Source organism: Zootoca vivipara, chromosome 13, assembly GCF_963506605.1.
Source record: "Zootoca vivipara chromosome 13, rZooViv1.1, whole genome shotgun sequence".
Classification (NCBI taxonomy): domain Eukaryota; kingdom Metazoa; phylum Chordata; class Lepidosauria; order Squamata; family Lacertidae; genus Zootoca; species Zootoca vivipara.
In genome coordinates, this window is record NC_083288.1 from 10164373 (window position 1) to 10179603 (window position 15231).

General features: G+C 47.9%; 1 protein-coding gene across 1 annotated transcript in view; it reads right to left on the minus strand.

The window, feature by feature from the left end:
- Positions 1–83: 83 nt before the first annotated feature.
- The window catches only part of VAT1 (vesicle amine transport 1), a 38705-nt gene continuing 23557 nt past the window's right edge, over positions 84–15231 (minus strand). The window contains exons 3-6 of the mRNA XM_035134316.2: positions 14257–14427; positions 13302–13391; positions 10050–10291; positions 84–5995 (exon numbers count right to left, since the gene is read on the minus strand). Coding sequence (XP_034990207.2) covers positions 5891–5995; positions 10050–10291; positions 13302–13391; positions 14257–14427 — 608 coding nt within the window. The 3' untranslated portion in view covers positions 84–5890. The remainder of the gene's footprint in view (positions 5996–10049; positions 10292–13301; positions 13392–14256; positions 14428–15231) is intronic.

A 15231-nucleotide genomic window follows, 5' to 3' on the forward strand; every position in this document is an offset into this window, starting at 1 on the left:
GGATTCTCATCCTTGGCTGCAAAGCTCAGAGCCAACAAACCCCAAATTGCTTTTGAATGAACGGAAGAGCCACAGAACAACTCTTGTCTTTCTTTTTCGTTATGCTTTTAATGAACACCCAAAAAACACATAAGGCATATGGTAACATTAGGCAGACTAGCATTTCATGTCTGAAATCTGTGTAAACAGCATTGGCACATTTGCGTGGTTGACGCACGCGCACACACACACACACACATGCGCAAGCAGAAAAGAGCGAGCTTCTTTCAAAACACCATACGAGAGACTTTTAAAGAAGCATCTTTAACCATAAGGAAACACACAAGCTGCTCATCACAAACCATCAAAAGAGGAACGAATGGGACATTGTGCCGCAGCCTGCAGTGATATGGGCCCTGGCTGCTAACTGCCCTTCGCTCAGCAGAAGTGCCTCAGGCCTTAAGGGTACCTGTCAACGTTAGTGGTGGCTCCACAGGTGATTTGAGCTGCATCAGGCACACCTGGCGACCTTAACGTCTGGAGGCTCCTCACTTGTCACTCAAGACGACACCACACAAAAACACAAACATGCAAATAAAATGTCTCGACACAGGCAGGGCCTTCCTTGCATCTTCCTCCCCTCCCTCGGCCACCTCGACTCTAGTTTTCCCTTCCACCATCTCTCATGCAATGTTCCCCGTTAACGTTTTTGCGAGCCGAGCTCAACCCAGTCCAAAACTTTAGAACATTTTGGGAAGGGAGAGCGGCACAGATGCAGCTCTTCAAATTCTGAAGGACGTTTATGCCAAGTCTGGTGTGTCCTGCCAATCTGCCTGAGGATCAATGCTCTTTATCGTAGAGTTGAAAAACCGAGTGCTTTTAACCCACCCCCAGCTCACTCCACATAGAGTTGGAAGAGACCACAAGGGCCATCCAGTCCAACCCCCTGCCAAGCAGGAAATGAATAGGAATAGGGATGTTGTAAAAATGTGAATTAGGCGACTGTGATCATAGCTGTCAAGTTTTCCCTTTTCTCGCGAGGAAGCCTATTCAGCATAAGGGAATTTCCCTTTAAAAAAGGGAGAACTTGACAGCTATGACTCTGATTTTGATATTTTGCAAGGAGGCCACCGTAGTGAGGACTTTCTGGATAAAATCCGTGCTCAGTTGAGTTTTACCTCCGGCATCAACGCAGGTGCTAGGTTTGGCACATTATTTGTTTTGTTTTTAAATCACTCTGAGGCAACTTTGCACCTCACATTTATGTTGTGTGAATGGTTCCTTACATGGTGGGAACCGGCACTGTCCATGCCACACCAAAATGTGTCGAACTGTAGCTCACATGGGGGCCAGTAGCTTAGGAAGGCAGTGATGCAGTAAAACTCTCATAGTCTCATTGCATTCAGTAATAGCGTGGGTGTGGTGTTGTGCTTAAAGTCCTTTGAGCTGGAGGGGAGAGAGAGGGTGAAAAGGCACACTTGCAGTTGAATTGTTCAGACTTTTGGCCCACCATTATAGCCCACCATATCCTAAACAGCAGCCTTCACCTGCCTCGTTTTAGCTCAAAACGCCATTTCATCTTATCTTGAAACAGTGCAACAGAAATCCGTACAGAAAACAAGAGCATTCTTATTGTGACAAGTTTTGCCCTTTGGAGTCAAGAAAACTCAGGTGACAGCTTAGCTTTCCCCCCCACCCCCACTTTGGTCCTTGAAGTTAAGTACATGCAGTTTTAACAATTTTTTTTTAAGAGGGCCAAACAAAAAAACAGTTTGTCTTCAACACACACTCAACACTCGTACTCTCACACAGTTAAGTCACAAAATAAGGGGGCGTTGCTATAAAATTCAAGGTTACAGTGTTAATCAGCAAGGCAACAAAGAGCAAAGTTATAGTGCTTTTTAAGATTGAATGTCTCCTGTATTATTATTTTTAGAAAAACCTTAGGTATTGAGCACTAAGACAAGTGTGTTAAATGTCTAGCACAAAGGATATATTTTACTGTTCAGGAGGTAAACTTTCAGGTTTGGTGGGGGGAGCTGCAAAAACAAAACAAAAAACAAACAAACCAGGAAGGGAATAGGACCATCACTTGCTGTTGCTACGGGTTAATGTCTTCTGGTTTTTCTAAAAAAAATTGCACATGGGACAAATGCCTTTTCACCTCTCTTCCCAAGAGCACTGGGATAACCTTTAAAAAAAAAAGCTACAGAGCCTAATTCTGGCTCCTTGTAGCTTCCTAGAGCACATTAATATTCAGAAGTGGTGCTTTGGAAGATTTAAGGCTGCAACCCTACATATATTTTACCTGGGGAGAAAGTCTAATTGAGCACAATAGGTCTTACTTTTGAGCAGGCGTGTGTAAGATTGCACAGCAGAAAGACTTTCTCGGCAAATCTCTGAAAATGTCCAACGGCTCCCAGCATTTGGGATCTTGGGAAAGCTCAGCTCAAGTTCTCAGAGAGCACCGCGGGGTTTATGCACTTGTGCAGAGGCGCACTGAAGTGTGCAGGCCTCATCGCTGCTTGTGTAAAATACAAGCCATAAATAATCGTGTGTTCACACGAGTTCCCGGCGAAAGGGAGGAGCAATGTTCTAAACAACTCAGATTTTTGGCAAAGGCTTCTGGAGTTAGATAGACCTTACTCAATGTCTGAACAAGGCACTGGTGACGGGGTGGGGTGGAGGAACAACGCAGCATAGAAGTTCTTACCAAGGCAAGGCTGGTCCCTTGCAGTATTAAACAGGATGAGGTTACAAGAGTTTTAGAATGCCATCCGGAATAAGGCACCAGGCAGCAGCAAGGAGGAAGGCAAGATAGAAGGGAGGAAGTAAATATATATTTAAAAACACGGATTAGTGATTTTTTTGCACCATTTCCCCTCTCTCTGTGTGAGATGGAAGCTCCTTGTGTTTGGGGAGTGTTTTCTCTTTTGTTCACTTAGCACACGGCAGAGTTGGGAGTCCCGCCTGCAAATGTTGCAATCCTGTGCAAACTTACCTTGGAGTAAGTCCCACTGAACTCAATGGGGCTTACTGCTGGGTGAACACACAAGTGATCTGGACTTGCAGGAGAAGAAAGGACTATGTTGGGAGGTTCACAGCTTCAGCAAGTCACCAGGCTCTGCTCTGTTCTTCAGTATAGCCGCTCTCCACAGCCCATCTTGGCCTGGGTTGCATTTGACTGTGAGACGGCGGCTAGCCAGCTGGCCTTGCCTTACGAACGTACGTTAAGCTGGCTTGTGCCAAGTCAGAATTTGGAGCGCCAGTGGCCAGGAGTTCACAGCCAGGAGTCTTTCCCGACATCTTTCAACAACAGCCGGCAAGGACTGAACTTGCGGCCACCTGCATGCAGATCATGTGCTCCACTTTTGGCCCCTCCAAAACTTAGGGCCCTGTAAGAATTAATCTGACATTTGCAATACCCTTCGCTAAGCATGGCATGGTAGGACAAAGGATGCTCGACCCATGCTAAATGGCCTTCAATCCAAGTTGCTTGAGAAGATGGGACACCGCCCCGCCCCCCCAAAAAAATTCCAGCACTTTACGTGGAGGGAATGACAATATTACATCCTGGGACAAAAAGAAAAGATGCACAGCAAGGAAAAAGAAAATAGTTTGCAGAATCTGCTCTTTGCAACCTTTGCTTAGAATAATTCTCCTGATCTTTGGTTGTTAAGATCAAGTTACCTTCCGTGCTGATGGCGTAAGAAACCTCCTTGCCTAGCTCACTCACAGAAATTGCTAATGGACCTGTTTGTTGTGTGTGTGGGTAGCTAAAGGGAAAGCATTTGAAAAACGTCAAATACTTGGATGGAGTGGGAAAGGCTTTTTGGGCACGCATGCTGAAGGTGTAAAGTTTCCATGCCTCCTGCAACAGGGCCTAAAAGGCAGGGGAGGAGAACTCACATCCCTCTGGATGTTGCTGGGACTCCCATCAGCGCTGGCGACTGGCCGTGCCGGCTGGGACTGACGGGAGCTCTAGCGGCCCTCAGGTTTCTCTATCCCTTCCTACCATAAGGTAAGGAGGAAACACTCCTGTAGGCAATTCCTGGCACCTAAGGGCCTGCGGGACTACAGCCCTGAAACAAATGATGGGGGCACCAAGGGTTCGCTGTGAGCCAAAACACAGCCCACGGTTGCCTTCCACTCTCACTACGGGGCTGGGGAAAGGGGGGAAAAGGGAAACATAGAGAAATGCCCAGGTTTCACTGCTGCGATTCCCTGTGCTCTTGATCGTTTCTTTACGCCAGGCAAAGGCAGAACGGTACCCTCGGAGGTCTGTTGCCTTCGCCAGGTATGAACATCAAGGAAGGGGACTGGGGACTCTGTCGAGCTACAGAGAGATGCTTTGTGGCCCGAGGACGTAAAAAGGTGGAGAGGTTTGCTGAAATGGAAGAGAGGGGGGCGGAAAGAAGGCTTGGAGGTTTCAAAGAAGAGATTAGAGCCCGCAGAAGTGGCTGACGAGCCTGGATATAAGCACAACACAGGGACCCACACAGCTTAAGGCAGCACAGTGACTCATTTTCCACACAGACCACTAACCAAAAGTGAAAGGACCGGAAGCAGAAAGTCTCTGCTCGTTGCAGGCAACTGCTAAATTTCACTGTCTGTTCTCCCACAGCCTGACAGGAAATGCAGATGTAAAGGGAATATTTAGCCAGTGTGTAATTCTGCTAGGCGCGTTCTGGAAGGCAACCGGCCTGAAGGTGCTCTTGCTCTCAAAGAAAAACGACGACCAAGAGTTGCAGCAGAGAAGGGTTTCAGTGTCCTTCCTCCAGCCAGATTGTGTATAGATTGTTTCCCCCATTCATTCATTCAAACATCCAACCACCAAGTCATGTGACATTTACATGACCAGGACAGCTGATTCTGCAAGCGATAGCACAATTTTTGAGATTGCCGACAAGTCAGCTGATTGCAGGCGAGTCAGCAGTTAGGCACTGTTGTGTATCTGTCCACACAACCCAACTAAAGTGGGGGGGGGAACCCCAAGGTGTCTCTCAAAAGAAACCTAGGTGCTTTCTGTTGCATCCTTCACATAATCATTGCAATTGCCAGGGCAGGTTTTTTTATTTTATTTAAAAAATGGTTTAGAAATGCTAAGATGTGGACAGGATCAAGGCATCAAGATAACGCAGAGGCACAATTCTCTCCCTTCTCCTCCATTCTTCTTGTCACAGCAGAGCTGAAAAAGTCGGATGCGTCCTGCTTATTAAAATGTGCCCATCGGAAGCGGCAGGTTTGAAGCCCCGTTTCCATGGAGACTTTCGATGGCTGCTGTAATAATAATGCGAGTTTTACGTGCTCTAAAGTTATTAGTCACCAGATGCGGGGGGGGGGAACTGGGTGGGAAGAGAAGAGGGCTCAGGAGGTGAATTTGGCATGGGTTTTGTGGAGTTGTGGGGAGGTTACAAATAAAGGTAAAGGAAGGATCCAGAAATCAAGAGGAAATTTCAGTGGATGTCTACTTCACTCAGGAACCTGCATGTTCACATTGTGCCTTGTTAATCCTTTAATGAAGTGTTGATGCCAGAAGAGCAGAGATGCAGGATCAATACCTCTCTGTGGTTACCTTTCTATTTATTTACTTTTTAAAGGAGGCCGGCCAATGCTTTAGAGATGGTGCAAACCTTTGCGCGAAGCGTTCTGTGGAACCCAGAAGCTTGCATCGCCTCTAGAGGCCACCAACCGACAACAATACATGTGTGTCTTTCCGGTCCTTACACACACCACTTATTCCACGAACAGCAGTGAGAGATCTATATGCCCATTCCTACTTCCATCAAAGGGTCAGACATGGGGAGGAGGGGGACAGGGTTTAAAAAAAAAAAAAAAATTAAAAATAACACAACTCAAAATACAACAACATGAGGACCTGAGGTCAGACATTCCACCCACGCCTTTCACTTCAGTTCTCCGCTTCTTTGCTTTCGTCCTTTGGTGGTGCTTCGGGAATCAGCACAACTTTCCCAACGTTTTTCTTCTCTTGCATCTGCTTCATGGCATCTACCACCTGCAGGGGGAGAAGGATGAGGGGCTTCATTTTCTTCCTTAAGGGTGTTTCAGCTGGCACTAGTCATGCCCCCCCCAAATACACACACATCAATCCTCTTAGGCGGCAAAGACAATTATTGTGGGATCTCTTGGAACTGGTCCCCTTGGAATCGGGTCAAAAATCCATCTGCAGTGTTGGTCAGCCAGATACAACACCCAAAAGGAGATTGGCCCTCCCCAGGCTCTGAGAAACAGAAGTACCCTGCCACTGATTTTCAGCCTTGGATTGACGGACGCTTCATGAATTTGTGCAGTCCTTGAATGCTATTCAGGTAGCTGCAGCTTTTGCAACATCCACTGCCAACAGACTAAGCCAGTTCACAATTCAATCTGAGCGTTTCCTTTTTTTACCATGGCGGAGTTACTGCTAAAAAAAAGGTAAAGGACCCCTGGACGGTTAAGTCCAGTCAAAGGCAACTATAGGGTTGTGGCCAGCATGACTAAACTGCTTCTGGCGCAACGGGACACCGTGACGGAAACCAGAGCAGCACACGGAAACGCCGTTTACCTTCCCACTGCAGCGGTACCTATTTATCTACTTGCACTGGCGTGCTTTTGAACTGCTAGGTTGTCAAGAGGTGGGACAGAGCAACAGGAGCTCACCCCGTCGTGGGGATTTGAACCGCTGACCTTCCGATCGGCAAGTCCAAGATGCTCTGTGGTTTAGACCACAGCGCCACCCGCGTCCCTTACCAACTGCTAATGAACCATCCTAACAGCAGAAAGGAATGTTGCATTCAGCAGCTATCAGATCTCTCCCCGTCCTCCTAGATTCTTCCGATTCTGCAATTCCTTAACCCTTTTTAGAAACTGATTTCAAGGAACAGGGTTTTTTTTTTACAGCTCAGATGCAGCAAAGGAGGTTTGTTTTTTTCTTTTCACCCCACACGTTCTCAGCTTAATTAAAAGTAGCTGGAATCCACTTGTTACTGTGTCCATCAGAATACACAGGCAGGGGGCAAGGGAAGGAAATAATCTCAGGAGAATCCCCCCCCATCCTTGCCTCCTTTCTGGTTTGCCTGCCTCTCTTCTTCCCCCACCCCCAATAAGAGATTCCCAAGCAGGTGGCGCTGTGGGTTAAACCACAGAGTCTAGGGCTTGCTGATCAGAAGGTCGGCGGTTCAAATCCCTGCGACGGGGTGAGCTCCTGTTGCTCGGTCCCAGCTCCTGCCCACCTAGCAGTTCGAAAGCACATAAAAGTGCAAGTAGATAAATAGGGACCGCTCCGGCGGGAAGGTAAACGGCGTTTCCATGTGCTGCTCTGGTTCGCCAGAAGCAGCTTTGTCATGCTGGCCACATGACCCGGAAGCTGTCTGTGGACAAACGCCGGCTCCCTCGGCCAGTAAAGTGAGAGGAGCGCCGCAACCCCAGAGTTGGACACGACTGGACCTGATGGTCAGGGGCCCCTTTACCCTTAAGCAGGGATCATAAGCGACCTGGCCAAAGGTGAAACCACACTGCAGCAACAGCTCCAAAACATTGCTCACTTCCCAAGCCAGTTTTCAGTGTCAGGTCTTAGAACATGTAAGGCAACAAGGGGAGGAGATCTCAGCGCCCGGGAGGAGCCTCTTTTAAAAGGCTCAGCCCTGCAAGAGGCAAATGCCACGACTGGGAAGAGTGGTTGTCGCAGAGAGTCAGACTGTTGGGTCTCTCCAGCTCAGTGCTGCCTACATCTGAACTAGGGGTTCTCTTGCAGGCCTGCCTGGAGATGCAAAGTATTGAACCGGGGACCTTTTGTGGAAGGAAAAAAACCACACAATGCACTTACTCACTAAAGCCCAACACTAGATTTGCTGGGGTTGGGTTTGTGCCGTTTGTTCTCTCTCTTAATGAGCAGCAAATACACATGTGATCCAATGACTCAACTATTTCTTCACTCGCTCCCCACAGCACCCCCACCACATGACTAAATGTAAAGTCAGGCAGTGAAAGGCTTTGTGTGAAATCACCCTGCTCTCCACACGAGGGCTGAGCAATAACTGGTTATCAGTATCGCAACGTATCGCCAGCTGGACATCGCGATATATGGATATATATGACAATATCTGAAATAAGGAAGGAATTATACATAACAGGACAATGTCCTGACGGCTACTAGTCTAAAATGGTTAAATGACAACATTATCAATCGACACACACTCAGTTTCATCAGCAGGCAAGCCAAAATGCATCCCAACAGGACTTTTGGTTTTGGACTTGGCTACCAAATGGTGTATTCAGGGGACGCCAAAGTACGGTGATGAGTCATAGTCTACAAATAATCTGGGAATGCCAGCAGGCCTGCTAGGAGGCAGAAGCGGCAGCAGCAAAATCAACAGCAGGGGAGGGACAGAAGCAGAGGCAGCCTGGCAGCAGGGGCACAATAATCAGCAGCTTGTGAAGCATTGCCACGGCAGTGGGTGGCAGTGGCAGGAGCGGCAGCAGCCTTGCAAGGCCATGCAATGCCGGTGGCAGTAGTGGCGGCCTGTGAGGCTTTGCAGTGGCGGCGGCAGGAGACAGCGGCAGAAGCCGAGGCAGGGCACCACACCTTCTGCCACCGCCTCCCACTCATAGCTGCCAAGTTCGGGCCTGAGAAATAAGGGACTGGGCCGGAAGTAGCAGACCGGAAGTAGCACTGCCACCATTTTGGAACTGGGCGGAGCATGCTCAGAAGCTACTTTTGATGCTGCTCTGCTCTGTTCCAAAATGGCCGCCGCAGCAGAAGTCGCGCTGCAGCCATTTTGGAACTGGGCAAAGCAGCATCAAAAGTCGCTTCTGAGCACGCTCCGCCGAGTTCCAAAATGGCCGCCGCGCCAGAATAAACCGGGGGGAAACAAAAAAATCCGTTTTTTTCGGCTGGGGACAGCCGAAAAAACAGGGGTTTCCCGGGGAATACGGGAGACTTGGCAGCTATGCTCCCACTACCGCCAGGAGGACTTGCAGTCCGCTGCCACTTCTGCTGCCAAATCCTTTCACCACTGCAAGGCCTCTCAGGCAAGTGCCGTTACTGCTGCCACTTCCCATCGCAGTCCGCTGCCGCCACTTCCTACCACTGCTGCGAGTCCTCACAGGCCGCCGCTGCTACTGCCGCCACTCTCTATCACTGACGCAAGGCCTTGCAGGCTATCACTGTTAGTGCCGCTGCCGCGAGGCCTTGCAGTCTGCCACCGCTACTGCCGCCATCTCCCGTCACCGCCGTGAAGACTTGCAGGCCACCACCTGTGTCTGCCTGAAGCTATCTTCTCCCCCGCTCTCTCCATGCCTCTCCTGGTTCTAGGAGACCAGGGTGGAGGGGAGCTGTCCGCAAGCAGCAGACTCTTCCCAGTCTGCTTCATCTCTGCCTGTTGGCCTCCCTCCTCTCCTGCTTCAGCCTCCACTTCTGATTTTGGACTTCTCTCTGCCACAGATTCTCCCAGCTCACTAAACAGTAAGATACAATTCCCATCATTCCTGGAGGGAACCAGTGTGTGTTTAAATGCTGTATGGTGCGGACGGGACCCTAGTCTACGCCACCTCCTGAAGAACGCTAAAACGCTCCCCCCTTGACTTTCTCATCTCCAGGCTGCACCCCCCCCCTGCTGTTTCAGCTCTTTCCTCACAGGGCTCGGTTTCCAGCTTCCTCACCATTGTGGTCACCCTCCTCTGGAAACACAACATAGTTTAGCAACGTCTTTTTGTTATATGTGGCACACCCAGATCCACAACGCAACCTAAACAGAGCAGAACCATTGTTGCCTTTGTGATCTGGAGACTGTGCTCCTCTTAAGATTGTGTTAGCCTTTTTAGCTGCTGCATCTTTCTGCTGGCTCCTGTTCAGCTTGTGCTCACACCTAAAGCCCCCTAAATCTCTTTGCATGTGTACAAACCAGCTCCCCCCCCCCGCTGCACCCTATAGGCCTGCCTTTGATTTCCTGTGCCTAAATGGAGGGCCTCCCCTTTATCTCCAGTGAACCGCCAAAGCCCTGAAATCGCACCTAGAAACCGATTAAGCATTAAGCACGAGAAGAGCCCGTTGCGCTGCCGCCCACACTCACCTGATCAAAGGGCCAAACGGAGTCCACCTTGGGCTTGATTTTGCCTTGGTTGTAGAGGGCAAGCAGCTTGTTCACCACGCTGCTCAAGAGCTCCACCTCCTCGTCTAGGTAACCCAGGTGGTAGCCGCAGACAGACTTGTTGAGATGCAGGAGCTGCAAGGCATTGATGCTGAACTGGTTCCACCAGGTCTTAGCCATGGCCATCAGGTTCTTCCTCTGCCCTGTTAGCAAGTTGGCTACACCTGCCAAGCAGAAAGGCGTATCATTTAGCATCCGCCTGGCTGAATGCTTTCCATGGTTCATTTTGAAAATCTTAAACCTCTGCACATTTTACATAAACTATACCATTCAGTATTCCATTATCACATCCATCAAAACTTATTTACACTGCTGAATTTATCTTAATGCCGCCAATGTTTTCAAGTGTACACAATTCCCCCCCCCCATACATTCAATAAATATTTTCCAATCTTCTCTAAACGTATGTTCTTCTTGTTCTCTTATTCTGTATGTTAGGTCTGAAAGCTGCGCATATTCTGTCAGCCTCAGTTGCCATTCTTCTTTAGCTGGGACTTTGCTTGTTTTCCATTTTTGAGCTAACGAAACACAGGAAGAACTTCCTGACAGTAAGAGCTGTTCGGCAGTGGAATTTGCTACCAAGGAGTGTGGTGGAGTCTCCTTCTTTGGAGGTCTTTAAGCAGAGGCTTGACAGGCATATGTCAAGAATGCTTTGATGGTGTTTCCTGCTCGGCAGGGGGTTGGACTGGATGGCCCTTGTGGTCTCTTCCAACTCTACGATTCTATTCTATTCTATTCTATTCTATTCGATTCTAGGCCACAGTAGTAGCATACAGCGGCCAGGATGTCTTGGAAGGTTAACTTTATTTTCCTACACAGGCAACCTCAATCAAGTCTAGCTGAGCAATTAGCCTCTCCCAGGCCATGACTAAGAACAGCAGAAGCAGCTGAGAAGGGAGGAGAGGAGATTAGGGTTGTTGTTGTTTTTTAATGATTTTTTAAGTTGTGTGTCTTTGTTTCTCAATTTGTTCCTTTTACATGGTTTTGCGTGTATTGTGGTATTTTATGCATTGTGGCTTGCAGTTACCTTCATTGCTCATCGTTTAGTAATTACCATTGTAATTGTTCCAAGTGAATTTCTGCCTAATTATAAATTGCTGGTGTTTCGAGAGTTAATTTCGTTGTGCGCTGTTACACAAGAGTTGCTTAGGGGCAACTGACAAAGTGCTCTGCATGTGCTCAAAGCCACTGTCTCACGCTGGATCATTAGGCAGAGGCTGAAATCTTCAACTAAGAAAACTAAACCCGTGCTTGGAAGAGCATGTGAATGTAAATCCTTTGCATATTATTCTTCCTTAGCTCTATGTCCTGCTAGTAAAGGCTTTGGAATATTTCAACAAGTGCTTGGGCATTGCCTTAATGTCAAGAAAAGCATCAGTATTGTACATGATTTGGCTTCCTAGGTGCAATTTAGCTACTCTGCCCAAAGTGGAGGCAGATAATCTCTGCAGCACCCAGGTCCCCAGCCCCACACATATTTTTGTAAATCAAGAAAATCTTTAATAATAATAATAAAACTAGCAACCAAAAAAAAAAAAATAGACCAAGGACCTATACTCCCCACCCCCGAACAATGAGTCCCTGAGCTATACCAGTACCTCCCCTCTTTTACAACTGAGCTTCAGTTTATCGCCCTTATCTAGTTCGTTACTGATAGCCAATTCAAGGCTTCCTGTGCCTCACTAGAATTAGATGTCGAGGAGCGATGGAGCGAGATGACCTGGAGTTTTGAAGGGGGCCATCATCACTACCTGCCGACACTCCAGAACCTCAGGTGATCTCACTCGGTGGTTTCATGTGGTTGAAAAGCAGCACAAGGCACAAATGCCAGGAGAAAGGGTAACAGTAGGCTTCCAGTAACACTTGCTGGATGCGGCCATCCAGGAAGATAGAGCTCCTGGAACTCTCTGGCCCTGAACCACAGAAGGATAACATGGCCAATGATGGCCAAAGCCACTGAGAGACTTAGCAGCATCACCTCTGAGGGCCTTATGGCATTTCCCTCACCGCAAGAAGTGAAGTTACGGGGAACCAGGCAGAGGGCCTTCTCGGTAGTGGCCCCCGCCCTGTGGAACGCCCTCCCATCAGATGTCAAGGAAATAAATGACTACAGTCGAACCCTAGAAGTCGAACCGAATCCATTCTGGAAGTCCGTTCGACTTCCAAAACGTTAGAAACCAAATCACGGCTTCTGATTATCAGAAGCCGCAGAAGCCCCGCCGGACGTTCGGGTTCCAAAAAGAACGTTTGCAAACCGGAACAATCACTTCCAGGTTTGCGGAGTTCGGGAACCAAAACGTCCAAGTTCCAGGGCGTCCGACAACCAAGGTACAACTGCATTTGGCTTTTAGAAAACATCTGAAGGCAGCCCTGTTCTGGGAAGTCGTATTGTGTTTTTAATATTCTGTTGGAAGCTGCCCAGAGTGGCTGGGGCAACCCAGTCAGTTGGCAGCATATAAATATCATCATCATCATCTATTAGACTCCACCCTCCTTCTCCCATTGTAGGCCATCTATGTCAAAACCAGGGTCAAAACTGGGCGGAAACAAATTTAGGTTTTGTAATGCATTCACAATCATAAACAGTAGCCTAGTATTTGGGGTCTTTACATTGCAGAAGGGGGGAAAGACTGGAAATGACAGTGACCTTTTTCGGAACACCATGTTGGCGTCTGCAACGGCCTGCAATTTTCAACTCTGAAACTTCTAGATGGCCACCCTGGGGTTGCAAGATTCTGATCTCCGCTGCCAGTTTGACTGTGTAAAGGCTTTGTCTGCAAGCACAGAATTACAGTGTGCTCACTGCCGGAAGCAGGGGGAGAGAAGTATTCAACATCTTTGGCGTTTGACTCCCACATGCCACAAAGCTTCTGTTACAGCTGCAGGGTTGACTCAGATAAAGGGGAATGTGCTTCAGAGGATCTTTTGGAGATAGAAAGATGGGAGCTTTTGGTCTGACCCCGTTTCCATTTCTCGGGCTCCAGTGGCTAAGCCTTGGGGGCATTGCAAACTGGCTCCAGCACAGAGCTGAGCTCCACATTTAAAGTGCAGCATTCTGCACATGCGCAGAGGCATTTTCTTATTCGAAGATTTGAGTTTGCGCTTTGGGATTAAAAAAGATTCCAGGGCTGGGTGGAGCCTCCATTCAGTTCCCAACAAGTTTTCTTTACTCACCGTAGGTGACTAGTTTTCCCATTGGCTTCAGGAGATTAAAGCCTTTTGTGGTATCTGAACCCCCCAGAGGGTCTAAGACGACATCTACACCTAACAAGACAGAGAGAGAAAGTTGCCATTACAAAAGATTTAGAAGGACCTTCCAGTATTCAGGAACAAATGCCCAGCTCCATGTCTGAAATATCTGTTTCTGGACAGTTGTAAACCTATTTCACTTAGGGGAACATTCCAAAAAATGCAGAAGGGAAAGCCCTGGTTTTTTAAAAAATATTAAAAAGGCTATACAGTGGAACCTCGGTTTATGAACACCTCGGTTTACGAATTTTCGGTTTACGAACGCTGCGGACCCATCTGGAACGAATTAATTCACTTTCCATTACTTTCAATGGGAAAGTTCGCTTCAGTTTATGAACGCTTCAGTTTATGAACAGACTTCTGGAACCAATTGTGTTCATAAACTGAGGTACCACTGTAATGTGATGTGTTCCCTTGGCCAAATTTAAACAGCACTCTAGCCTAATGAAAGGAAAGAGTGCTTTTATCTCCAGAACTCTTGTTTATTCCAGCAGGTATATTAATCCCCTTAAAACTTTGTGGAGCTTTGCAACAGGTTAGCACAATTCTGCTGAAAGTCACGTCGCAAGCAGAAACCCAGAGATGGAGATAATGATAATTATTGTTATTTTATTGTTATTATTATTTCTTAAATTTGTTGGTCGCTTTACCTTGCCCAGGGTAACCCGAAAGCAACGTTCAACCCATCCAGCAGGCAGACAATAATAAACCCCATGTAGGTACATTGAAACCAGGAGGAAGAGATTTTTTTAAAAAAACATCCTATACACTTCTAAAAGACCACAGACAGTTAAAGGCAAAATGCCTAGTTATATGAAGGAACGCTTTTGCCTGCTGCACGCTTTTGCCAGAGCTCTCTCCCTCTGCTCTTGTCACTGACCTTTGGGGGAGATTTTCCGGACTTCTGCCACGTAATCAGTTGCCCGATAGTCAATGGGATAGGTAACCCCATTCTCCTTGATGGTTTCATGTTTGGAGGCAGAAGCTGTGCCAAAAACGGTGACGTTCTCTACAGTTTTGCAGAGCTGGACGGCTGCAGTCCCCACGCCACCTGGAAGGAGGAGACAGGGGCAAGTGAATTGCCTGCATTGTGGCGCCACTGGCAGAACGAGGAGACCGGGTTCTTGTTCAACTCCATCCCGACGTGAAAAATATTGTCCCCACTCACTGCCAAATTCAGTAGCTGCTCCATTGGCCCATACAGAAGACGCGGATAGGCTTATGAAGAGCCAAGGAGAAGTGTATCAGCGTTCATCGCCTCCCGAGCCTAAACTTGCATAAGTTAAGATCCATCAGACTTGGCCTCTCCGGTAATATCAAATCAAAAAAGCCTCAAGGGAAGATGTATGCCAGGAACCGGGTCCTCACAGGGCCCCCGCCCCTGAAATTTGGATCGAAAGAAGCATATTCTACAGATACTTCATTTTAAAAAAGCCTCAAGAGAATATATAAGCCAGGAACCTGGCACCCACAGGGCCCCCACCCCTGAAATTAGGATCGAAAGAAGCATACTTTAGCCAATAGAATAAGTTGCGGGGTTGCGGTTGTGGTGCTCACAACCATTTCTCCAGTTTGCAAGCATTTCCACAGGCCCCCAAAGATTGGTGGCGTCTGATCTGTGCTACCGAATTAAGCTCGCAATTAAACACTTGGGCAATGACTAGGCGGTCCCGTTCCACTGCGCAATGGCTGCGCTCACACGTCAACAACATACGTGAGCAGAACACTGGTGTGCATAGCCTGTTTTCACTCCTTCTATGGTGCTACCAGGTCAAGAATTCCGATCGGTGCAATGTCTGAACCTGGAATTGTGGTTTCTTTATCCCTAATGAGCTAGGATTTCTACAGCAGCTAA